The sequence below is a fragment of the Antedon mediterranea genome, chromosome 6, assembly GCF_964355755.1.
Source record: "Antedon mediterranea chromosome 6, ecAntMedi1.1, whole genome shotgun sequence".
Taxonomy (NCBI): Eukaryota; Metazoa; Echinodermata; class Crinoidea; order Comatulida; family Antedonidae; genus Antedon; species Antedon mediterranea.
Window position 1 is genome coordinate 22,143,754 of NC_092675.1, and position 26,864 is coordinate 22,170,617.

General features: G+C 32.0%; 3 protein-coding genes across 5 annotated transcripts in view; 2 read left to right on the plus strand and 1 right to left on the minus strand.

Moving 5' to 3' along the window:
- Positions 1-3,058, minus strand: part of LOC140052691 (importin-13-like) — a 37,998-nt gene extending 34,940 nt beyond the window's left edge. Inside the window, exons 1-2 of the mRNA XM_072098373.1 lie at positions 2,977-3,058; positions 442-545 (exon numbers count right to left, since the gene is read on the minus strand). Of these exons, the coding sequence (XP_071954474.1) occupies positions 442-507 (66 nt within the window). The 5' untranslated portion in view covers positions 508-545; positions 2,977-3,058. The remainder of the gene's footprint in view (positions 1-441; positions 546-2,976) is intronic.
- Positions 3,059-5,442: 2,384 nt separating this feature from the next.
- Positions 5,443-12,936, plus strand: LOC140051153 (uncharacterized). Its single transcript, XM_072096285.1, has 4 exons — positions 5,443-5,666; positions 8,178-8,231; positions 9,452-9,616; positions 10,337-12,936. The coding sequence occupies exons 1-4, from the start codon at positions 5,492-5,494 to the stop codon at positions 11,620-11,622; spliced, it is 1,680 nt and encodes a 559-aa protein (XP_071952386.1). The 5' UTR covers positions 5,443-5,491; the 3' UTR covers positions 11,623-12,936.
- A 3,754-nt stretch (positions 12,937-16,690) lies between these two features.
- LOC140050999 (zinc-regulated GTPase metalloprotein activator 1-like) overlaps positions 16,691-26,864 on the plus strand; it is a 48,923-nt gene continuing 38,749 nt past the window's right edge. The window contains exons 1-11 of one of the 3 annotated variants that reach the window (XM_072096055.1): positions 16,691-16,756; positions 17,356-17,462; positions 17,671-17,757; positions 18,255-18,351; positions 18,512-18,603; positions 19,082-19,141; positions 19,574-19,658; positions 20,210-20,296; positions 20,737-20,781; positions 21,361-21,417; positions 22,516-22,639. In XM_072096055.1, the coding sequence (XP_071952156.1) occupies positions 17,381-17,462; positions 17,671-17,757; positions 18,255-18,351; positions 18,512-18,603; positions 19,082-19,141; positions 19,574-19,658; positions 20,210-20,296; positions 20,737-20,781; positions 21,361-21,417; positions 22,516-22,639 (816 nt within the window). In that variant the 5' untranslated portion in view covers positions 16,691-16,756; positions 17,356-17,380. Of the gene's footprint in view, positions 16,813-17,355; positions 17,463-17,670; positions 17,758-18,254; positions 18,352-18,511; positions 18,604-19,081; positions 19,142-19,573; positions 19,659-20,209; positions 20,297-20,736; positions 20,782-21,360; positions 21,418-22,515; positions 22,640-26,864 lie in introns of all 3 variants that reach the window. The other 2 variants (XM_072096054.1, XM_072096056.1) reach the window with 2 other exon arrangements.

The window sequence follows — 26,864 nt, forward strand, 5'->3', positions numbered from 1 at the left end:
TGAGTAATCCTGCTAACAAACAAACAAACAGACAAACAAACAGACAGACAGGAGGTAAATGATGAGTGGAAGTGACCACATGTAATAGAGTAAAATCTGTTGTGTACTGTACGTTTGAATCAAGACTCTTGACACTGCATACAGTATGTCTAATAATCAGGTACCATATTTATTTGAACACCCACCCCCATACAACATTCCTTAAATAAATGCCCTGCCACCTGAATACATACAATACAGTATGCATGATCATCTATTGTATAATAACTATCAGTCTATATATCACTAAAGCTTACTTACAATATATTGATTACTAGTGATTTACAATACACCAAACATGTCAAAGACCACTAAAATATCAATCCAAATAATTGTCTCTAACTGTTGTTATATTCTACCCTATTTAACATTCTATAATGGATTGAAATATGCATGGAAGACCTTTTCAATGTTTTCTACTGTAAGGTCCAGTGCTGAATCTGTTTCTTGTTCTGCCTGAAAGGCCATAGTGACAACCAGGTGCCTGCTGAAACGGCTTCTTCTATCTGAAAAAATATAAAGCTCTTTAAGTATAATAGCAATAATGATACATTAAAAAAAAAGGGAGGTGGGGGGTTGGAGGTGGGGGAAGCATTACGAAAGAATATTAGCAACATCTCTCCAACAACTATTTTTCAAAATCATCATGGATCTGTCTATGACTATCAGATAAAATAAAATCATCACCACAAATTGATTCTGCTAGAAGTCCTGGAATCAAGTTATTCGGGTTCCTGATCTCTGTCACTGCTAAGTCTAAGTTGACAGTATAGCAAAACCTTGTTCCTAAATTCTCCTCATTGAAAAACAAACTCTGCAATAATGTTTTCTACCTTTGAAAATTGTCATCTATGAACTAAATTGTGTTGTGCTTGATGCTCTAAAAAGTGAAGTGAGTGTTTTGTAAGTTTTAGGTGTTTTTTCTCAACCACCTGTTGGTATCAAGATAGCTGTCACTGTAGCAGTTTCCGTGCGGTTAAAGTAAGCAAACAATTGTTCATGTTCTGAATTTTTTTTATTTTTTAAAAACAATAACTTGACAAGATACTGAACACCCACCGATGATGATTTTACATAATAATATAACCTAAACAATATTATTCTTTTCTGTAATAAATTGGGTGACACTGACTGCAAACTTTACCAACAAAAATAAGACATTAAATGTAAATTAAATATGTTTACACATGTTTTCCTATTATTGAAATAAACTGCAGACAATTAAGCAAAGTACTTTAACACCAAATTATTGATACACTTTAAGATGTAAAATTGTAACTAATCTACTAAATTTAAAAAGTCGAATAATATTGTATTTTGTCTATCTAATTGACATACTATCACCTTTGATTGCTCTTATTGGCCAATGTTTTCAATGTCTAGCCTTAACCTAAAACTACTACATTTCTTTATGTATACTTTTCTTATACCAAATCTTGCTGGCTAAACACTGGTCTACAAACATAACTACAAATGTTTTATCTTTCACCAAAAAAAATATTTGTTCCATTGTACTATAAACACATTCATATTGTTTATTTTATTTTATGTTATTTGATTGAATGTTGTGAGGCAAATGAAACAAATGTGCACAATTTACTCTTGATGTCGCTGGACTATGGACTATTGAAAATAATGTGACCCAAAACTCTCCAATCAATTGACAAGGATCTATTCAACCCATTAAACATTTAAAATAGAATAAAGAATGAAGTAGAAAATGATATGATGAATTAAAAAAACAATAATGCTAATTTTTTTCGGTAATATCAAAGAACATTACTTTTTTATTGGTTAAATTTTCCAACAAAAAACGATGAAACAACACAAACGGAAACAGGCATTTCAGACTCATTTCCTGCCTGTCAGTGGTGTGCTCAATACCATGATAAAGCACATATTATCTAATATATTTATCAGATAATTAACAACCTGAATGGAATAGAATAAAAAAATGTAAAGAATACGCTGTCGCATAATGAATATTGAACGATTATATTAGTCAATTTAATATAAAGAAACTTTATTTACAACACTCCTATTCATGAAATGTCATAAAATATGTGCTGGGTGCTTCATAGAAATCAATGCGGCTCAACTTGTAAGAGGCCCAAACGGTCATGCTATTCAGGGGACACTCTGAAGGTGTCCCCTAACTAATAATAATATAGGATCGGAGAAGATCCACTTGTAATTTTATTACAATCAACATCAATAACATTAACACCATATAATTAAAAAACCTACCTTGCCCTTTTAGCTAGTCACTAGGCCTAGTAGAGGCTAGGCCTAACCAATACATTCAGTATTGTAAAGTGTAGTGTAAGTAGGAGGCCTACCCTACTAGGCTTTCTACTAGTCCACCTAGGCCGGTAATTCCCTAGGCCTAGTTTAGTTATAATGGGAAAGTTTAGGCGATGTGCCTTTTTAAACCCCATATCAACTACATTGTGTCGATGCGATTCTTGAAGGTATTAACGGTCTCAGAATTGACAACGTCGGCTGGTAAACTGTTCCAATGGTTTATTACTCGTTGCGAGAAGGTATGTCTTCTACAGTTCAATCCTTTATGGAAAGTAGGCTTGAAAAATCTCTACCCTTTAGTTAGGCTAATAACCTACTAGCCTATCAATCAATGCTGTGCAAGCAAGGCTTATTAAAAAAAACATATTTGAAATGCACTTTACATTTAATTCAACAAATACGCAGACCACACTTAGGTCTAGTCTACTACAGCCCCTAGGCCTAGGCTAGTCTGATTTGGCATTTGGCCCTGTCACAGTCTGTCTGTCAGCGTCAGATCTTCATCATCTGGCTACTACAATGTTCTGCACATACTCTGTCTGACTTTGGCCTAGCTTTAGCAGTGCAACAAAAGAGATTACTATTCAAAATTGATTCTGACTATTTTACTTTAAATTATGTTTAAAATACTACCTGATAATACTTGATGAAATTATATTTAATAAAACATTATACGAAACATTATTCAAGCGTAAAAAAATCTGTTAAAACGACGAACACTGGGCGCTGACATCTTAGCCTCTTTCAAAATGTTTTCTTTATACAAATTCACTTTTCATTTACTATCTATGATTTTTATTTGAATAAAAAAATATAAAATCATGTTTAAATTTTTTTTTTATTCAAAGAGATGATTTAAAAGTAATGAATCCCAATAAGTAATAATATTAATTTATACTCAGTTGTTTTGCCTTTGATACAACTGTGTTCGATTGGTAAAACAGATATACAAAAAACGGTTTGTTTGATTAGCTGGGTGACAAATCTATCATGGACCTATATGATTAACCAAATTATAGGTCTATATGATAATTTTACTGCACTTACTGTGGAAAACTTTTTGAATAATGTATTCCTATGGTAGGCACTACATCTGAAGACGAACAAAAGAAAATTCAAAATTACCTTTTATCATTCATCTGATAACATTGCCAACTCGTTTATAATTCTTTTAAAACTCTACAACTTGTAAAGAATAGGCCTATGGATTTTATAAGAAAGTGCTTGTTTTAATAAGATGATCTATGGCATTACTATATATAATGAAATAATTTAAAATTAAGCCCCTTAACTGTATATTTTAACTGTATCAGTCTATACATAAACTTATTTAGGCCTATGCTTTTTCTTTCTTAGAATTTTGATTAATTATTGTTTGTTTTTATTATTTCCTACGGAGTTGCTATGGGCTCTGTTCGGAGCTAATTAGTCATTATCATCATAATCATCATCATCATCATCCTCTTAGAGATTTCTCATTGTAATTTTTATGTTTTGATTTTGGCTGAATCTTTGAATATAAATAAATTATGAAGGGGACGGAAGATATGATCGATATGATAGAAATGTGCATGCCTTTAATACCCGGTTTCAATTGCTCACCCTGCCGACCTACGATTAGAAAAGAACCGTATTATATTGAATACGCTATTATTTTTTTATCAGAAACATCGTCAACTATCGGTATAATTTAAATTTTTCACTCGCATTCATCTTATGCAGACTTGCGTATACAATATTACTGTACTGCTGCCTTCTATTTCTATTATCAGGGAAGAATGAAACTTGCTGGAATGCCCTTTTGGAGAACTTTGAAAAAAGCGGGGGTCCGAGAAAGTTCACTGGGCCCTGAATTATTTATGAACCAACCAAATAATCGGCGTTTTTTAAATATGCATGACGAATTTTCCTATAAATATTATGAAAATGATTCACACATAATTGAATATGTTCGCAATTTGATTAAAAAGAAAACAATTAGGGTTAAGCAAAACAAAATGGGTTTTTTTTCGCACGAATGTTTTTTAAAAGTTTAATTTGCACGCTATGGATAGGCCTAACATAACTCTAATTAGAGTGAAACTGAAAGAAATATGATACTGTCTGTAGGAAATAAATATTTTTTTTTAAAGCAATATAACGACTTAACTTCGTTAACTTCTCTAAGCCTAATCGTTTGCTAACGAAATTTAGGACGTAGAAAAGTTGGACATTTTTATTCTAAGTTTTTCGTCTAATGTAGTATGATTTTTTCATGTTGAATGAATGGAAGCCGATTCAAATCGACTTGGATCGAATTCTAATAATACCTTGAATTGATTATGTTGTCTCCATGCTTATTATTATTGATTAATCTAAATTATTCGGATATTCTGCGGGTCTAATCGTTACTAATAAAGTTTAATCTTAGGCCTAAATTCTGAGAGACGGACGAAATGAACAAACATGGCGGAAAATGATTTGATGGGTCCTGTCTAACGAATATAAAATTGATGGACAGACATATTTTGAGAAAATGGGACGCTGAACAATTATCTCCATCATTATAATTATTAGTCTGTCTTGTGTGGGTGGGCGAGAGCCTACGAAATCTAAACAAACTGTAAAATAATTGGTGATAAACAAGAAGAAAAACTATACATGCACTTTAAATATAATTAAGCTCTTCTAAGTGCAAGAAAAAAACAACAAACAAACAATAAAAACAAATATAATGCATAACTATGAATTAATAATTGTTTATATAATAAGTAAAGTATTTGACAATTTGAGATGTTCCATAATGTCCATAATACTAAATACTAAGGTCCTGCGAAGTGAAATCTGATTTTTTTTTGTAAATGAGATTTTTAACTTAAAAAATGAAGGCTTCTTCTATTGCTAGAAAGGTACTGACACACTGTAGGCCTACCTATAATTATTCTTTGAAACTTCAGACAAATGTTCAATTCCCTTTTCCGTCGAAAATAAAGAGTATTTAAAAAGGATACAGTCGAATACAATCATCCGAGTGTCGGTGGTTGGGACTTCGGAGGTGTCAATGCAGCTGTTATATGTGGCTTCCTCTTCTTTGAGTGGATGTTGATTGTTGTATTGTATTGTAAACAACACAATTATTTGATTAAATGGTTTACAATTAACTAAGAAGATGCCGGAAAAAAGGAATTTTGTAGGAAGATGGAGTGCTGTTAGAATAAGGCGACCAAAAAAGACGATGAAACGATTATTGGCTCTGGCCATTGGTGCATTTATAGTTACCCTCTTTCTGATATTCAAAACTGGAGAATTGCAAGGAAATGGTACCGGAATTCATCGTTTAAACCGTGAGTAGATTTTCGCCCACATCATCAATGACAGCAAAATGAGGCCTAGCTATACCTACTTCTAGCATGCTTGCATCTCAGTATTCTACCTGATATATTGACAAAGATTATGAAATTGGTGGTCAATGATGTTGAAATACTGTATGGCGGAGATGTATTTTTTTTAAATATTTAAATAAAATTTTTTTATTTTCCCCATCATCCCATCATCAATCATCTCATTTCAATTCAAGCCACACCCACTTTTTTCGTTTTCTTAACGGATAAAATAATTGGTTCTACTTTTACTCAAATAACCACCCACCAGTGAAAATCGATAATCAACATTTTTGACCTGCTGAAAAAAAAAGAATTTCTTTTCCATTAAATTTGTATTTCATTTGCTGAGTAATAGTATGTCACCAAATATTTTTGATAGTTTAGCATAGCATTGTTCATTAAAGTTGATATAAAGCAATACAATGTGTTTTTCCTACTTCAGATTGCAATTATTGTATTTTGTAATATCAACAAAAAATTGTACATTTTGTCGTTCGAAATTGACATAAAATATGATGATATTTTCATGCAAATCAGATGGAAATGTTAAAAATTCCTACAACAATATTGGTATGTACATATCTTTTTTGCGTCACAAGGGATGTGTGCTGGGTAGAGTCAGCCAACAGCCAATTAAAATGATACAATGCACATCTGAGTAGGGTAAAACATATTTGTTTGCATTTTAATTTCATTATAATTTTAACCCAGCACACACACCCTAATCTCTTGATTTTCTATGAAACATTACTTTTAAAATCATTCATTAAATTTTAGGGTAATCTTTCTTGTTTTTAAAATGCTTTGGTTTGTTAAATTGCTTTATTTGTTTTGTGAATCTGTTTTAATATAATTTTTTTTTCTATTTTCAAAAGTGAACACTGGAAATAATCTGTGTACTGTAAAATGATGCCAATTTCCAAACTATTTACACAGTTTTGTTTGAATATAATTCTGCAACAAATCAAAGTATTTGAATTTGGAGGTTCATTCATTTTGAATGAGACTACAAAAGCTATGTTTATATGAGCTGTTACAATACAATAATTCCCATAACATAACAATTATTCAAGTATTTTAATACAAAGCATGGACTATATAAATAATGTATTGATTTTGTTCAAATGTAATTCTCATACGAACACCTGAATTAAAGTAAACAACAAAATTGTTGGTAAGGAGGTTAAGGTTAAAGAGACATTACAGTATATTTATATTAAAACTATTCAATAGTTGGACAGGAACTCTTCAAATTTGCAGCCATATCTGTTTAATATTTATTAGTATAATTTTTTTTTTTAAATTAAAATATTCTGTTTAAAAAAAATAATTTTATATAAAATTATAAAATGAATGCTACAATTTTTTTTAAAATTTCTTAAATTAATTAAACAGTTAGCGTGTACAGTACAGTAGTAGTGGTGCCTGACATCCTTGGCCTTTGTTTCAAACTGCTATCTAGTTGGCCGAGCCGATATGTGATGCTGCAATATTCGATGGTTCCTCTTCATGGTGGTTCGACTTTTTAGCTGTGGGTTAGTTGGAGTTTACTCTACCCATCTAGTTGCAATATAATAGCTGTATGGGTTTATGCATCAATTTGGCCATGGCCATATCAATGTTTTTACACTCATTAATTTCAATATTGAACCGCATTGTGTAAATCATGGATTATTGATTTTCTCATTGTGTAGTACTGTACTGTAGGTTCAGATTTTGTATTGTTCGGTTGGGTGTTTGAATTTTATGTTATGGTTATATGTGTGGGGGATTGTATCAGGGATTCTATCAATTTACCATAATTATTTTCTCATTTTGTTTGTTTTTGTGTTTGTACAGTATATTTGTTTAATGGAACCTGGGCAAGAAGATCAACAAATTAATAAATGATATTGGACCATATTAGTTTTAAAAATACACAATCCATTCAACAGTAATTCATCATGGATGGATAAAATATATCGTGATAAATAAAATAAGTCTCATTGAAGCTTAGGGAATGGAGAAAAACAGTGGCACTACTTTATGTAACAATGGCACTACTTTAGGTAACAGTGGCACGTACTACTTTAGGTAACAGTGGCACTACTTTAGGTAACAGTGGCACTACTTTAGGTAACCGTGTACTTTGAATTGGAAGGCAAACATCTCCACTATCATAGTTTATTGACACAGAGAGATGCATTTGTATCTGGCTTAGTACAAACCCTGAGACTATTATACTGCTTTCACTTGGATCGTTCACAAGCCGCTCTCAAACTGATCGTCAGCTCATGACGCCAAGCTATTCATCATGCAAACAACGGCCGCTGAAGTGCAGATTCTATCGAGATCGATCGATGACATGCCACTCTTAGTCAGCATTGAAAATGTACCTGTCATGTTGTCTTTCATAAAAAGGATGCAATATTTGAGAATGAAACTGTCTTTTATTATGTCCTATTGTGACCATTTTATTTTTGTTTTTTCCAGTAGCTGGGATGTTTCAACAACCAACCATGGACCCTATTGTCCAGAAATATCAAGGTAACTAAACTATTATAATTTTAAAAATTTATAAATCTACAAATAATTTTGAATTATTATTTATAAACATTATTTAACAGTTTTATTAGGGTTATCCCCAGGTATGCTCTTCTGTTTGTTTTGTAGTTGTTTATGGTATCATTTTTATTGAACATATTGAATTCAAACTCTCTCTGTCAAACTGTATTGTATTATACTTGAAAAAAAGCTAGATTCTACCTATAAAGTATATAAAATATATAAATTAAGTACCCCTCCTATGGAACACCTCAATTTAAGTCAGTGAAACATTAGCTTTTTTAAGACGCAAATTGAAATTGGCCGTAGTGTTAAAAATATTGCCACTCATTTTTTGCCTTAAATAGGAGTGTCCCCTGAATAGGAATTAGCCCTAGTGTTAAATATATTGCAACTCATTTTTTTCACAGGTAAGTGTCCCCTTAATAGGAGTGTCCCCTGAATAGGAATTAGCCCTAGTGCTAAATATATTGCCACTCATTTTTTTCACAGGTAAGTGTCCTCTTAATAGGAGTGTCCCCTGAATAGGAATTAGCCCTAGTGCTAAATATATTGCCACTCATTTTTTTCACAGGTAAGTGTCCCCTTAATAGGAGTGTCCCCTGAATAGGAATTAGCCCTATTGTTAAATATATTGCCACTCACGGCTTAGTGTCCTCTGAATAGGGGTGTCCCCTGAATAGGAATTAGCCCTAGTGCTAAATATATTGCCACTCATTTTTTTCACAGGTAAGTGTCCTCTTAATAGGAGTGTCCCCTGAATAAGAATTAGCCCTAGTGCTAAATATATTGCCACTCATTTTTTTCACAGGTAAGTGTCCCCTTAATAGGAGTGTCCCCTGAATAGGAATTAGCCCTATTGTTAAATATATTGCCACTCACGGCTTAGTGTCCTCTGAATAGGGGTGTCCCCTGAATAGGAATTAGCCCTAGTGCTAAATATATTGCCACTCATTTTTTTTCACAGGTAAGTGTCCTCTTAATAAGAGTGTCCCCTGAATAAGAATTAGCCCTAGTGCTAAATATATTGCCACTCATTTTTTTCACAGGTAAGTGTCCCCTTAATAGGAGTGTCCCCTGAATAGGAATTAGCCCTATTGTTAAATATATTGCCACTCACGGCTTAGTGTCCTCTGAATAGGGGTGTCCCAAAGGAGGGGTTCTATGTACTTAAACCTAAAAATGTAAATTTAACCTTACAGGAAAAGAGCGCATGCCGCCAACTATTGAGAATATGGATGAAGAACCTGTTAGTCACACAGCAGAATTTCTTCTAGAGTATTACCTAACCAAAAAGACGGATGGCATTGAAATCACATGGTTGAAAAATAACAACACACGCAAGTTATTACTCCAAGTATTAGATGGTAGGTATGTCGTGGAAGTCAAGTTGTTGATATGAAATACCTTTAGAGCTCCAAACTTCCGAGGAAATTAAATATTAGGAAAAATATACCGTAAATCTTCTAATTTTTTCCCCTGGGTTATTATTCTTTAATTGTTTTTTAGGGGGGGGGGGGGGGTTACTATTAGAAGGGGGGTTACTAATCTTAAATTAGGAACCTGAAAATAGTAACCCACCCTTTTACGGTCAGCAAATTATAGCAAAATAATAAAACAGTTTATAAACTCAAAAACACTCAAACTTCCCCCACTCCCGAGATCAACATGCATTATCTCCTTATTTTCAAAATACTGTTGCATCATAACCAGTCTTCATAATGTCATTTTGTCAATAGTTTTTGTGACTCTAATATTAACCCTCATGGGTTACTATTAGAGTAGTGGGTTATTATTAGAAGATTTACGGTATTTATATTTCATATATTTATATAGATTGACTTAAAGGTGGGTTACTATTAGAAGGGGGGTTACTATTAGAGTGTGGGTTACTATTAGAAGGTGGGTTACTATTAGAAGGGGGGTTACTATTAGAGTGTGGGTTACTATTAGAAGGGGGGTTACTATTAGAGTGTGGGTTACTATTAGAAGTGGGGTTACTATTAGAGTGTGGGTTACCATTAGAAGATTTATGGTATTTATATTTTATTCAAAGGCAATTGAATTACTTTTTTTTTCTTTTTCAGACCATTTATTGATGATGGTAGAGGTTGACGTAATTACAAAAAAGGACAAGTCTTCTAATGGAACAGCTATTATTGCTCCTACTAATGCCAAAGACGAATATGAGCTTAAACTGAAATCATTTTTAAAATATCTTGCAGTCTATTCAAACAAAGGAGTCAAAATTAACATTGATTCATTAGAAACATTACAATTTGCATTGCAAACACTAAAAACTATGCAGTATCAATTGCATTCTCCAATCTGGTTGAGTATAAATGTGCTTCAAGGACCCAACTCTAAAAAAGAAGTTTTGGATTTTCCAAAGGCAGTCAATTTAATAATAGAGTATTATCCTCCGGTATCTTTGTCATTGGGATGGTCAACAGAATTGCAGTCAGAACCTGTTAAATCAGGATATAACTGGTATCATGTTATTAGCATGGCCAAGTTATGTATCAAATTTCAGCAGCGTGTGTCCTTCTCTGTACGAGCAATCTACGGTGTGCATTCAATACATCAAATTAAGTGGTTGGTAAGTTTATCGAGTAGATTTTCTGTGACTGTATGGGCAGATGAATCAGACAGTTTATCAGTCTCCGTTTTAGAGAATTTTCGCCAGGAAACTGATCCCAGCAAAGTGTTTTATAACTTACCAAAACAGTTGCTTGATGAATTAAAATCAACTGAAACAGCAAAAAGTAATCCTGTTGGTAAATGGGACAGAACATTATGGAAGCCGTCCATATTGGATGATAAATCATTAGCATTTTTAGGGACAGAGCATGCAGTGTTAGAAGGCGGTAACAGCTGGCTTGTGTCGAAAATATCACACCAGCCCGCTCCACCAAATCGCAAATATGTACAGGTTCGCGGTAATGTGCAATTCATAAACTCGCCAAAAGATAAAAAGCATCTTTCAAAATTTGTGCTGTTTATTCGTAGCTCAGGGGTAAATCCTCCACAAGCTAAAGATGTACATGGCGTGAGGCTTATTATAATGGGTGATGGAACAGTGACATTTAGCTCGCAAAATCTGAAAAAGGCAGAGGTCTACAAACCACAGACTATGGCTAAATTGCCGAGTGGCAGCTGTGTCTCCTTCAATGTTACTGATTCAGGGGAAAATGAACCGATCTTGTGCTCTTTGTCAATAATAGATTGTGAAAGCAGAAAACCAGTTGATTCATCTGAAGTATCTTTACATTTAAGAGTGCCATATGACAGTGATAGACAGATGTTTTATATTGCGGTAACCGGGGGAACAGCGACAGAAGCTGTTGTTGTTGAAAATCTAATTATATCATAAATCATTGTATGATTAGTATGTACAACACAAAAAAACCCAGTACTTTAGGCCAAATTCGGGAAAATATAATCCTTCAAGGAAAATAGAATTCTCTGGAAGGTTATCATTATTATAAATTGCACCACTAAGCAATATTTGCAATATAATGTTAAAATATTTGTGTAATTTATTTGAGTAAAACTCTATGTGTTTGTATGTTTTATTTATTAATCCAAAGGCAAATTACTGAAAAAATGACAATGCTGTGGGTATCAGTGGCTGGATCTCAATGGAAATACAAAAAAAAATCGAAAAGCTAAATCAAAACAATAAAATAAAACAGCCAGAAAAGTTAGCAGAGCTTTCGGGCAACACTAGCCCTTCATCAGTGCAAGTTTTATTTATTTATATTATTATATTATTTTATTTATTTATATTTATTGATTTAAATTTTTCCATTGCCTTGAAACTTATTTGTACTAGATACAACATTTGTGCATAATTGTGTATGTTAAAAATACTATAATCATCATTTCTGCAATCTGTTACATATGTTTAATATTGTATATAGTGTGTTTACATTATTCCATCTACCTGTATATGTTCACTTTTTTAATGGTGTCATTTTATGTTGTGTATATGCCTGCTTTAATTTCAGAATGTGTACCTCAGGGGGTTAATAGGTATTTTGTTTTTGCAATTGTTCCATCGGTGTTTGGTCATTAGTCATCAATTTTTTATTTTGGTAGAGGTATATATTAATCAATTTTGTATTTTAACCTGAACAAAAATTTTTTTTTAAATGTGCCATTTTACTCTCACATAATATAGTTATTCACTTTGACAAAAAAATTGGATCGAAAAAAAAAGAACATTACTTTATTCCCCCAACAAAATGTAATTTAATGCAAAAAAAATAGTCAAATTGACTGCTATTAGCAGGGTTAGGTACAGTACCTGCCTTGTATTGTAAGCATTTTATTTGGAATATGTAAATAGAAATATGTAATATCAATATTTTACAATTAGTAGTTAATGTATAGTCAGTATATTGCAATAGTTTTACCCAAATCAATGCAAAGTAATGCAAGAGTGAAAACATTAGGCCTACATTTTTTAAGGTAGACCTTTTTAGTATTATACTAGTTCCTTGTTCAAATCTAATTCCATAATATTATTTATTGTCTTTTAAGTAACCAAAAATAGATAGTACAGGTAATATTTGTCACAAACTTTCATTAGTTTTATAAAGATTTTTACCAAAGTTTAACATTATTTCTAGTATTTTACTTTACATAATATATTTGATGATGACCAGGTTTGAATAGCCTATTAAAGAAGAAAATTAATTTAAAAATGAATTTATACTTTATGATATGGTGAAGACAATAAAACTGCCTAAGAATGAAAATGTGTACAATGTCATTTTTTCAGATTTTGTTTTAATGAATGATATTAAAGCTATCTATTCCAGTAATTAATATATGTTTACCTTGAAAGTTAGAGACAACTTAATTACATTCAATTCTTTAAAAGCTGAATTGGATTTTAATTGTTAAGTTCTTTTCCAAGCTTAACCTGTGAAAGAATAAATCTCTGTAATATAATTCTGGGTTCATTTCGTTTTCATTTAGAATGAGACAATAATATCAACACAATAATATACAACTAGATTTAATTCGTCACTATGACGAATTATAGGTTATATGCATTGATTTAAATCAAGATAATTGATTTTTAAAAGATATATTGATTGATTGATTTTCTCAGAATCTTTAATTATTTATAATATATGATAGGACCTTGCTAACGCGAACACCATAGCCGGTATCACAATCCGATCAAAGATCCCTCTGCGTATAATGTCATAAACCACATTTGCTGTTACATAATAATAAAGACATAAGTTATTTTTTATCTAGATTTCATTATAAATCATGTGTATAATATATACACTAAAAAATAAATTTGAACAAACAATACGGATAATAAAAAAAAAAATTTATTTCGTTTCCCAAGGTGAGACTCGATCTCGGTACCTTGAGTGCCATAGACACGAGCACACACCACCGAGCCATACACAACTGACTAAAAATTGTAGAAAAATTCCTCCGTGTATTTACTATGCAGTAACCACTTTGGTGCAGATAGATTATTACATACCGCAATGAATTATAATTTTTTACTATGATGACATCTCTAAAAATGTACAAAAATGATGCACTGTCAAACTATATACTTTTAACTTTAATATATGAACTTTTGAAGGAAGAAAGTTAATGTTAAGTTTGTTATTTTGGCCTAAGAAAATGTCATAATTTGTTTGATTGTCGAAATGAATTTTTTTTAAATTTAATATGCAATTAATTATGGCTTAATCAACTTTTGTTCCCTTAGTTTAATAATAAATCATACATAAGATACATACACTTCAAGAAAATTAAATAAAAAATATGTGTTCCCGAGCATTCTGACGATCTATATTAATTTTAAAATTTAGCATATTTTCACCATTTTGTTAACTTACACGTGCGTAGCCTGTCACTTTTGACGTGCTCGTATAAGGCAATTACGCGTTGAAAAGTGAATAAAATATGATGATATTATTAAAGAAAGGTTGTACAACCGAAATCGGACAAAAAGAGTGCGCATTAACGTATAACGCGCAGTGCGCGTGCAAAAATCTGCGCACTCATGGCAATTTTTTAAACGCTTAAAATTGCCTGAAACGTACTCTAATTTCATCGAAAATAAATTTTGACAATTTTGAACATTTTAAGCGCGCGTACGCAAGCGTTATATGCGCTACGCACGTAATTGTATTGCCATATGATGAAATATGACCTGAAATTTATGAGTACCAAATTTTGTTTAATTGTGATTCATGCTTGTGAAGATATGATTACAAACGTGATTTCGTAAAATCGCGCGTAGACCGCGTAATTTTTGATTACGCATCGTGAAAATATAACCACATCGATTCCTGGCCATAAGGAATATACTCTGAAAAATTGACTTAGATAGATGAAACTGATTTCAAGATAATTCACGGACAAAATAGTGCTAAGGAAAGAATAAATAAACTAGAACTTAAACTCGTCACTTGAGGACGAGTTTGGTTATCCGCCCGCAACAAAACGTATCTTGCGTATTAAAGTACTTCTCAGTTATGACTTTTCCAAAAAAGTAGCTTATTCAAAATTAAAACTTCCCTTTCAGTGTAATAACCTAATAAATCCTTTTAATTAATTGCTTTCCCGTGATGGGATTCGATCCCGGTACCTCTAATACCAAAGTCGGTTGCACTACACATCGAGCCATATGAGCACCTGTTGAAGAAAATCCGAAGGAAGAGTCCTAGTTCATTCGGTATGTCGTGAACCCTCTCGATGCAAGTTGATTATTACATATCGAACTTAAATCATAATTTTTACTATGATGAAATCTTCACAAATTTTAAACAGTGACATATTATGAAAGTGCATACTTTCAAGTTTTATATATTAACATGTAAAGAAAAAAGATAAACGTTATGTTTATTGTTTTACTCTTTGAATATGTTTATGTTTGTTTGTTGATAATTATTTCAAAAATTACATTTAATATGCAAATAATGTAGCCATCAAACACGTTTTAGCATTCAACACTATAATAAATCAGACCTATGATTCATACACTGCAAGAAATTAAAATAAAAAATGGGGGTAACCTTGCATTCTGATGAACTGTGTCATTTTTAAAAGTAGACATATTTTGCAACATTTTCACAATTTGTTGACGTTTTCGTGCGCAACCTGTCATGTTTAACGTGCACGTAGAACGCCATTTCAAGTTGAAAAGTGAATAAAATAACGTAAAATTGTTAACCGAAGATTTAAAAACACAAATCGTGGAAAAGAAATGCTCATACCTGTTTCCTGCGCCGTGCGCGCGTAAAAATGTGCGCACCAGTGGCAATTTTTTAAACGCTTAAAATGACCTGAATCGTGCTCTAATTTAATCAGAAATTGATTTGAAGCATTTTAAAATTTCAAACGCCATTTACGCGCGCACTTTCTAATGTTACAAATTGCGATAGCGTTAAAAAAGTTAACTATTGATGTGAAGCAAACGTGGCTGAAAATGACGTTAAAAAATATTCATTTGTTTCGAAGTTATAACCAATTTAAGATTTTCAGAAAATCACGCGTAACTTACGCTACGCGGCTCTGACATCGTCAAAAAGCTTGGCTGGACAACTTCAGTAAAATGTCTATATGTTGAACAAGTTACAAAATGTTATGTTAACGCGTTACAGAGAAACAGCGTGCACAAATTAGGAGCATTTTAAAATTTCAAACGCAGTTTACGCGCAGATTTTCTAGTGTTCAAAAATTTGCTGAAGAGCGAAAAAGTTAGCCATTGATGTGAAGAAAACGTGGCTGAAAATTTCGTTAAAAAATATTTATCGGTTTCGAAGTTATGACCGATTTAAGATTTTCAGAAAATCGCGCGTAACTTACGCTACGCGGATCTGACATTGTCAAAAAGCTTCGCAGTACATCTTCAGTTAATTGTCTATATGTTGACCAAGTTACAAAATGTTATGTTAACACGTTCAAGAGAAAACGCGTACACAAAATCCGAGAAAGAAAGAAGAATAATAAAAAAAAAAAGTAACACTACAATAACAAAGGTTATCCGCTTGAGGCGGATAACCAATAAATAAATAAAGATTTTGACAGAATCAAGAGGTTATATGCATGATAATGCATATAACCTAATTAATTAATAGAAGATATAAAAATATAAAGACCTGAGCATTAGAGCAAGGCCAGTGTAGTTATGAAATGAGATGTATTTGTCACCGCCTATAAAAAAAGTTGCAAGTTTGAATAAAGAATGAGGATTAATAAGGCCAAACCCAAACAAAATTTCATAAAGTATTCTGGCTGACATTCCTTTGGTTTAGTATGATTAATTATGAAATAAATTAAAAACATTTTTTTTTATTTATAACAATAGGCTACATACCATTGATGTTGTAACGTGTAAATAGGAATCTCACGGAATACTACCGCGTCCGTGAGAATAGCCTTTTTCCGTCAAGAACAATGTCAACAAATGCACGTGTGTTGATTGTGTGAGAGAAAGGAAGTTCTTTTTAATTTGACAGGTTTTACGCTTTTTGTGGATATTTTGAATGTTCTTTCACATTTCTGATATAGTTAAGTATGTGAAGATTACAGTAAAATAATAATGTTTTTGAAACTGTGAATGACTCTGGCCTACAATAGCTTGATAGCTAGGCCTTAAGAATTAACCTCCGCTGAGTATACGTCTTAGTCGTACGCCCACTGTTAAACCGTCCATAATCTAAATAGCTTTCTAAAGGAAGTGATCAGGTTGGCTTTCTTTCTACTAAATAATATAAAAACACATGGTTATAGATAAATATGATAATTTTTAAATATCTTTTGCGGCCAAGATCTGTTACGATAAAGTTAATAATGCTAAAATGATTTAAATTATTGAAAATTATGTACATTTTATAATATTTTATATTTACTGTGTATGGCCTACAATGTGGCTTTTTAACTGGTTGCTTTGCTATTGAAACTGATATGTAAAGTTTGACTATCAGTTTGGCTGACATTTTATTCTTGGCCTATGTCTATGATGGTTTCACATTATAAAAGAAAAACCACTGTGTAACTGTTTCTTGTCATTTTTAAACCATTTATTTATGGTAACTGTTATTCTCTTTTTTTTAAGGTTATTTATTGTTTGACCAATCAGAATGTCAGACTCTGAGGATGAAATACCTGAATTAGTTGAAGCTGTCAACAAGATACCTGTCTCTATAATTACTGGATATCTTGGTGAGGTTTATTAATATGTTGAAAAGAAATTATGATTGAGAAATTAATTTCATATCTAATTGCAATCACCAACCCCATACAATAACAACTTCAATCTTGAACGGTGCGGCCACACACTGCAACTGCCACATACATAGCGAATAAAATAACGTATGGCATATGCACAAATTCAGCAAATGTGTTACCTTTCTTATTACTTCTATTACAGGTGCTGGTAAAACAACACTTCTGAATTATATATTGACTGAACAACATAATAAAAAGATAGCAGTTATTCTCAATGAATTTGGAGAGGGTAAGACAGAAAATTGTTTTGCGCGGAGCCATCTGTGTTTGACATATTCTAGTCAAATCTCCCTGACTCTATGTTGAAAAATCTTCAAAAGACATAAATTTCTTTTAAAAGGCCCTAAATCATTTCTTAGCACTGACTCATTTTTCATTTTGAGGGTCACTTTTGTTAGAAACGCAGCTAAAGTGATGGGACCATCTCTTCCCCTCTATAAAAATGTAGGTGGTACATGTATCCACCAGAATCTGTGTCAGTGCTATTCTTTACGTAATTCTGAAAATCAAACTTTGTTGAAATATACTTTTTTTGCCCAGCTAATGTATAGTAACTATTTCATTCAGCCGTGGAAACAAACTATGTTCTAACATGGCCGAATGGCTAAAGGGGAGTTGAAAGGTGTCGCATTTTGAATGGCGCTAGTATTGGTGTCAAGTTTAGGAGGAGATAGAGGACAAAATATTCTTTAGTGCTATTAATACATTTGTTTTCTTGATTCACAGGCAGTGCTGTTGAGAAGTCAATGTCAGTTGGCCAGTCAGGAGAACTTTATGAAGAATGGTTGGAGTTAAGGAATGGGTGTCTTTGCTGCTCTGTCAAGTAAATTTTGCAAATTGAAATATCATATCTTTGAAGGGAACCATTAAATATCATGTTACATGATGTGAAATAAACTAATCAAAGAATTTCGTAAAGAATTTATAATTAAAATGAATGAATATCTTCATTATTTTACTCTATATTTTAACACATTTTACAGAGATACTGGCATTAATGCAATAGAAAATCTAATGAAAAAGAAAGGCAAGTTTGACTACGTTCTTTTGGAAACCACAGGTCTTGCTGATCCAGGTAAAAATCAACATACTTTGCCCATTCAATACTCCGTCACCTGGCCAAACAACATAATTGAATCAAGAAAAACATTTTCATTCAAATTAAAAAGGAACTTATTGCTTACGTGCAATCATACCTCCACACCTGCTCTAACTATTGCCAAACTATAGAGGACACTATACCAAATATAGATGTTGCTATTTAAAACAATCTATAGTAAACAATTGATATGCCATGGTGAATATGATTTGCAATAGTGGAAAATGCAAATGTGCATTGTAAAAAATGTGCTGGCAATATATATATTTTAACCTTTAGTATGCAAAAGGGACGAAGTAGTAGAGCATTGATGGTAAATTTATGATTGTCAAAAGAATCTAGAGAAATTGCACTTTAAAACTCTGCTGAAAAGTTTTATTAATAATAGTATTCAAATATATATACAGTATTAATAATATTAAAAGTCAATATTTATGTTATCCATTTTTGTTAGGACCCATTGCCTCAATATTTTGGCTAGATGATGGTCTGGGAAGTGAACTGTATCTTGATGGTAAGTACTTGCTATATTTATTTCAAAATTATTATTTAAAATATTAAAAAAATGTAAAAATATATTTAATCAATGGAGACAACAAATTAAACTCAATTAAACTGGTGACTGATGAAATCCAAGCACTTCATCATAGTAAGCACACTGGGAGATTATCCTGTAATCTTTTAAAATAGTGTACCAAATTTTGTATTATGCTTGTTGTGTATTTATGTACAGCACAGTAAAATATCCCATATGGACAGACTAATCAAGCAATTTCAATCTTTTGTGAAACCAGTTTAATACTTGGACCACTTCACACACTCTGGATTTTAGTTTAATATTGACCTCACATTAGATAGGCCCAACCATTAGGCTTAGCTTTCAGTATGAACCCTGTTTACAATGGCCACAAAGTTAAACGCACATGCTTGTTTTATCTGTCTACAGGTATAATTACAGTTGTAGATGCTAAATATGGCTTGAAGAATCTGAAAGAAGATAAACAACCTGGCGTAGTCAATGAAGCTATTAGGTAATTTATATTTTAGTGAGCATGTGCACATGGTAGGAGCGATCAAAATAGCCTTCCCTAAACTGATTAATAATATTAAATTGGTTATAGTTACTGTAACTATTAAAATGAGGAAAAAACATAACTGCAGACTATTCAGCCCTAAGCATGGCACCGGTATCATGAGTTTAGTCCTAAAAAAAATAACATACAGAGGTCTCAACGTGAACAAATATTCTAAAAGTTTGGCTAAATCATAGAGGGTGCTAATCATTCTTGAAAAATTCATCCAAGTAAAGTTGGTGCTATTTATTTTTTTAATTTATGTCATCATTCCATTCTGCATATTATTTTCCCTTAATTATAAACATGGCGCCATTTCCGTTCGTAAATGGAACAAGTGTGGATCTAGCTTATGTGTGAGATGGAATATAATTCAATATATGTGTCCAGCTAGGTTTCATATGTTTTACTTATTGTTTTATATCAACATTTATTTCTTACAGTTTTATTCATGACTAAAATGTTATTTTAAAGATCATATTATTCTGAATAACATTTTATATTCCTAGACAAGTGGCAGTGGCTGATCTAATTCTTGTTAATAAGATTGACCTTGCAACTAAAGAAGAAATTGCAAAATTAACATCACATATACAGTAAGAACAGCAAAACCTCTATTAAAGGGACACATTTAGGACTGTGTTAAAACATTTCCCCTTGTCCGTTTCACAGGAATAGAGAAATAGAGGTTTTCCTAAAAGAGAATCTCTACTGTGCTCATAAAATATCAAAATACATATACTGTCTTAGTTTTGGAACTTTATAATGGTATATATAATAATATATTTCTGAACAATTATGGTAGCAAAGTAGAGACAGAAGCAGCAATTACAAAACAGAATCAAGTGTATAACAAGAATAAAATTCCTTGTGTTTTGAGCACAAAGTTTTCATTAGAAAATTATTTTCAATTATGTCAATTCTGTAAATTTTGTTCAGTTAAATGTTAATTTAACACTGGTCCTTGAAAAAGCTGGATCTTGTCTTGTGAGTTTACCCCAATAATACATTTCCTTTAATTATTTTTCTTTTTCAGAACCATTAATTCTTTTGCTGGACTAGTTGAAACACACAAATCAAAGTAAGCTTATAACACGTTCATAAGATTATTCAATATGAAAATTAAAATATAGAATTATACTTATTATTGACCACTGTAACTTGATTGCTTGTGACATATAATGTGATAGTATGAGGTTTGCTAATGACAAAAAACTAAATTTGGTAATCGTAAACCTATGACTAATATTTTATTTTATTCTTCTTTGTATGAATCGAATGTTATTCACTTCTGAATATTATTTGAATATCTGAATATATATATAAATCAAAAGGCAAATTACTGAAAAAAAAATGACAATGCTTCAGTGGCTGGATCTCAATGGAGGTACAAAAAAAAAGCAAAAAGCTAAATCAAAACGATAAGTAAAACTGCCAGAAAAGTTAGCAGAGCTTTCGGGCAACACTAGCCCTTCATCAGTGCAAGTGAATATATATATATATATAATATGTTGAGTAATGAATTTTAGTGGATTATAATTTTTTTAAATCTTTTTTAGAACTTCAAGTATTATCATACAATATTTAAAATTTAGAGATTGAGGGATAATAATACTGTACTCGTATTTTAAAATAGTTTCTGTATTTCTATTTTATTTAGTGTGGACGTAGATGAAATTCTTGACCTTCATGCTTTTGATACAATGGGTAAGAAAAGGTGAGTACAAAGTTAATAAAGTATTTGTAGATAACAATTTGTTTGAGCAAATCTGAATTTCAGTTTCCATCATACCATTTTGCTGGACTGATCTAACCTGCTGTAACTACAGAAAGAGTATGCTGCCCTCAATAATGTTTGTAAATTGAAAACCATCAGATCTTATATCAACATGATAAAACAAATCAATTGTCGTATTCGAGTGTACCATTGAGTAGTTTTTCCGTTGAGTACTTCTTTAACGAGTATTGAGCGTTGAGATTGTTCTTAACGAAAAAGCTTTCATTGTCAACGTTTTCTATTCGAATTTCTTTCTGTTGAGCACAAATTTACAATTCAAATACTAAAAGTACTCAACGAATCTTTACGTTGACAACAAAAGTTCCCAATCGAATACGACAATTGTATACTACACATTATTGAATAAAAGTATCCATTTTTAAGACATTATATTTCAGTGTGCATAGTGAACAATTACATGTTGTGATGGTTTCCTATTCACCTTCACCTATAGAAGTTTTATATTTTCTTAACACAAACAAATATTGCTTGCCTCTCTATAGAATTAGGTATTGCGAAAAGTGAGTTTAAGTATCATTGGATTGGATGGAATACTTCAGAATTCAGAGTTCTTGTAAACTTTAAAGTTGGGGCAATAATAAATCAATTCATCAAATCATTTAATCTGAACGTTTTTAGGCCACTTGAACAACCAAATATGTAAATAGTACTCAATGCAAACAGAATTGGAATGAAGATTATGATGTGCAGGCCTTGTCTTTTGAAAATTATAGGTTTTCTACAAATTGCACTCCTCAATACATTCAGGGATGCTGTAGGTGTGCTGTTTGTATTTTGGTGTGTAGAAGTTTACCAAATTTAAGCATGTTGTAAATTGCACTCCTCCAGGGCAGTTTAGGAGTGTGTTAGGCCAGTGATCGCACTTGCTCGCCTTAAAGGACAAGGCCTGGATGTTCTTATATGATACAATAATTATATTTAACCACTGAGCTAGAAACCCATATATTTTAACTATTTTAATAATATAGAAACTTTCACTTTATTTAATGCATTTTTTATACCTGATTTTTTAAAAAGTGATTGGACAGCACTTGAGAAGAGAGGAATTTCTGACCATCATAATATTGATCAGTCTGTTACCACGGTAACATTCACTGTACAAGGCTCTATTAATTCAGAAGACCTAGATAACTTTATACAGGTAAGATGAACATACAGTTAACTTTAATGTTGGATAGCCCTTCCAGTTCACTCATTTTCTTATCCTTGTTGCACCATTCTGTGCGAAATAAAATTTGTTATAAAACGTCTTAGTAGATTCTCGTCATTTGATTGGAGGATATTTGGTCACATGATATTCAATAATTACTACACTTTTGTTAAAAGGAGATGTGTTATAAAACAAATAATGAATGTTATATTTCCATGCAATGGAACAAATAATTTCATTCAGTGAAAGATGAAATGTTTATTTTCACCTCATGAAATTATTTGTACTAATGGGATTGAAACTTTGAAACATGACTTCACTCTCATTATATGAAGTTTGTTTTATACAGTCAACTCTCCCAATACCGGACTCTCTGAAAACCAGAAACTCTCCCAATACCAGACTTTTTTTGAGGACCAAAAGGTCCCAAATTTATTTTTACCATTAAAAACACATTCCGAATACCAGACTTTCCGGAAAACCAGACTTATTTGGCCGGCCCAAAGGTGTCCGGTATTGGGAGAGTTGACTGTACTATGTTATTTAAAAATAATCAGTGCATCTATTGGTTTTCAGAATATAATGTTTTGATAAAAAACACCAGCAATATAAGTTGGATTGACATAAAACATATCACTTCCCATAAATGTTATAATTTAGAGAGATGACTCCTTATGTTAAACTAATATAAATTTATATATTATAATTTTTGTTTATTTTTTGTTTCCATTGAAGTTTAATTGTTCACCATTTTCCCAAAAATAACAAGTAAGAATCTTGTTGTTGATACGTTAATCTTTTGAATGCACCCAAAAATATCCTTTTGAAGAAAAGCAGTGGTTTGATATGTCTGAAACATTTTGTTTGTCTATGTTATTGAGAAGATGAATAGGAAGACATACTGAAAAGTAATCCGCCTGAACCTGATGTAATGTAATATTAGATAAACAATCTACATATTTATTTATTAAAGTGTAGATTGTTCTAGTCTTATTTATAAGCCATCGGCCAGATTGTTTATTTCAATTTGATGTGGCACTTTTTCTTGGTAGGCCTACTTGAGGAGCTTTTCTTGTTGGCTTTTAGGGTTAAGCTAAAGGTATTATAGCAATACAACTTAATGACAGTAGAGGCACGTAAAGGCCTACCACACCTTACAGGAGATTTCTTTGTCATTAAATTCTAAATGAGGTGTAATGTAGCGATTAGTTTAGTAGTCATCCTGCATACATTAAAGGTCATGGAGGTCACTTACACCTGAGCAATGAAGCTGTCTCTATCGCTATGAAACTGCTGTCCATCGCCCTGGTTAACTTGATGAATTTTGTTTTCTTGAGCTACAGTTTCCAGGCTAAGTTAACCAGCTGGAGTTCATAATCGCCAGTAGCTGGTAGGGGTTAGGCTCAGTACCGCACTGGGGTTCAAGCTCACCAGCTAGCTGTGGTTCATGCTCGCCATTAGCTGGAAGGAGTTAGGCGCTGTAGCCATCTGGGGTTCAGGGATGGAACCTTTGTCAGAGAACTCACTGCTATTTTTCTGACTGTTTTTTCCAATTCAATAGAATTATGGTGTATTATAATGGTCATTTTTATGTATATGAGTACCATTTGAGGAGAGGCCTGTTGACCTCTTGCAATGTATAGCCAGAGTGCTCACGTCTACTTTTTGTTCTGATATTAGTGTTCCAAAATTACATTTTATCATTGTTAACTAGCCCAAGTAATGAATCACAGAAAGCAGTTGATTTAAAATACATACTTTCTATTTACTCCGGTGTGCATCTTTTTAAAGCTCAGGTACAAGCATGAATTTTAAATTTAATATTTGGTTAATTGTACATAAATCAAATATTTGTTAACAGAAATCGAGACGAAAAAACATGAATTTCACTTAATATGGTCAAATACAAAATTTGGCAAAATTCTTCCATAAAAACCAGGAAGACTTTTTTTCAGTAGTTAGGTAGTTAACCTAATGTAATAACATGTCTGGTGACTCCCTAGACGGTGAAAAAAGATGGTGGATATACGGTGGATAATTTTTGCTATAGCATGAAAATAAAAATCTGAAGTTGAATAAAAATATCAGAAATGTAATATTCAAGTTATATTACCTATATTTAGTCATCTGATAACATTTTTTACCGCACCGTTTATTTTTCATAGCTTTTTAAAATGCCTCTCTATTTACAAAATGTGTGTACAAACGAATAGAGATTTTACTGTGTAATTTGAACTATCCCCCCACTGATAAGAAAGTGCTTATTTTCAACAAACTCGTGTAACACAAATAAAATCCCAAAAATTATGAAACATAGGGGAAACTATAGATCGATAATTATTGGAATGTATGATCAATAGAAATTTTTGCCCGCACCTGGCCTTTAAAATCTAATTTTACCATCTGTTTTCCATATTTTTACTTTGCTAGGAGCACAAATATTGTAATAGTTTTCATTTGCATTTATTTCACCCTTTAGCATTTTCTTTGATGTATACATACATTCCTATTTCAATTAATGGTATCTTTCACAACTTTTGTTTTAAAAATGTTCTCTGCATCAATAAAATTCCTTGGTGTACTCATGTTTCTTATTCTTTTCAATTACTCTGATCTGTCAACAAACCTTACTTTGGTGGCAGGTAGAGTTTGTTCTCAAAACACATGCCACTGTAAACTATATCAACAGTAACCACCGCTAAATGAACAAACCATGTTCTGTACAGGAGTCTATTAGTGAGCCCGATTGGTTGATGCTCAAATAAGGAAGCAGTGTGTTGTCTGTTGACAGGAGGCTTTGATGGGCACCTGTCAGTCATTTTCATATTGTTTGGTTCATGAATGTATTTATTAGACCTCAAGAGATTGCCGCAGACCCACTCACAGATTTTAGGTTTCAGATGCGCTTGAACAGGTGAGAAGAGATTTACGAAACAGTATCAAAAGTTAATGATGTGCTGAAAATGTTGATTCGCTTTAATCATCTCAATCTGGAAACAAAATAATTACATTTAATAAATGTTATACTGAACAACTATAATTAGTGCAATAGTTATATTAAGAAAAAAGAAAGACTAATTCAAGATATTCTGTCCACTTCCTTGTGTGCTGAATAACTCCAAATAACCGGTTTTATTTTAAATTTGATTTGTATATAACAACAAACTACAGGGTTATTAAAACAAACACATTATATTTTCATGTATATATATTAGTTTATAAACATAATTTTACAATGAATTTATATTTATTGTATTTATTTGGTGTACAACGCAATAACAACCCAGTGTACAATGATTTCATTTGCTTAGTCAACATTTTTCCACAATAGAAATATATATATATATATATATATATAAATCCAAAGGCAAATTACTGAAAAAAAGATATATATATATATATATATATATAAACAAATCAGGCAAATATATATACTTTCACTTGCACTTATGAAGGGCTAGTGTTGCCCAAAAGCTCTGCTAACTTTTCTGGCTGTTTTACTTTATCGTTTTCGCTTTTTTTTTTTGTATCTCCATTGAGATCCAGCCACTGATACCCACAGCATTGTCATTTTTTAAGTATTCTGCCTTTGAATTTGTATATATATACTGACTGACTGACTTGCACTGATGAAGGGCTAGTGTTGCCCGAAAGCTCTGCTAACTTTTCTGGCTGTTTTACTTCTCGTTTTGATTTAGCTTTTCGCTTTTTTTTTGTATCTCCATTGAGATCCAGCCACTGATACCCACAGCATTGTCATTTTTTTCAGTAATTTGCCTTTGGATTTATATATATATATATAAATAAAATAACAGCAGAAAACTTGGTAATACTTCATTGTTTTAATCACTACAAATTTTGCTCTACCTTGGTATTGAGCACTCTATCCTAACGGTCTGATAATTTCAACCTGAATATATATATAAATTTCCAGCTTTATAAGCAACCATTCCTGCTTTGTACCCCATAGCTTTTGGAGGCGTGCCTTTATAACTTTGATTGGCTGATTTGTTTTATTATGTAATTTTGTGACTTATATATGTTATCCTTTGTTACAATTCTCTTCACCTGATGATGGGCTATGCCCGAAACATGTCGTAAAAATAAATCTATATTGAGGCAGTTTTAACTTATTTGATCTTGAATTTGTTTATATATATATATATATATCTGATGAATGTGACGAATAGGAAGATAGTTGCACTAATAAAATAAA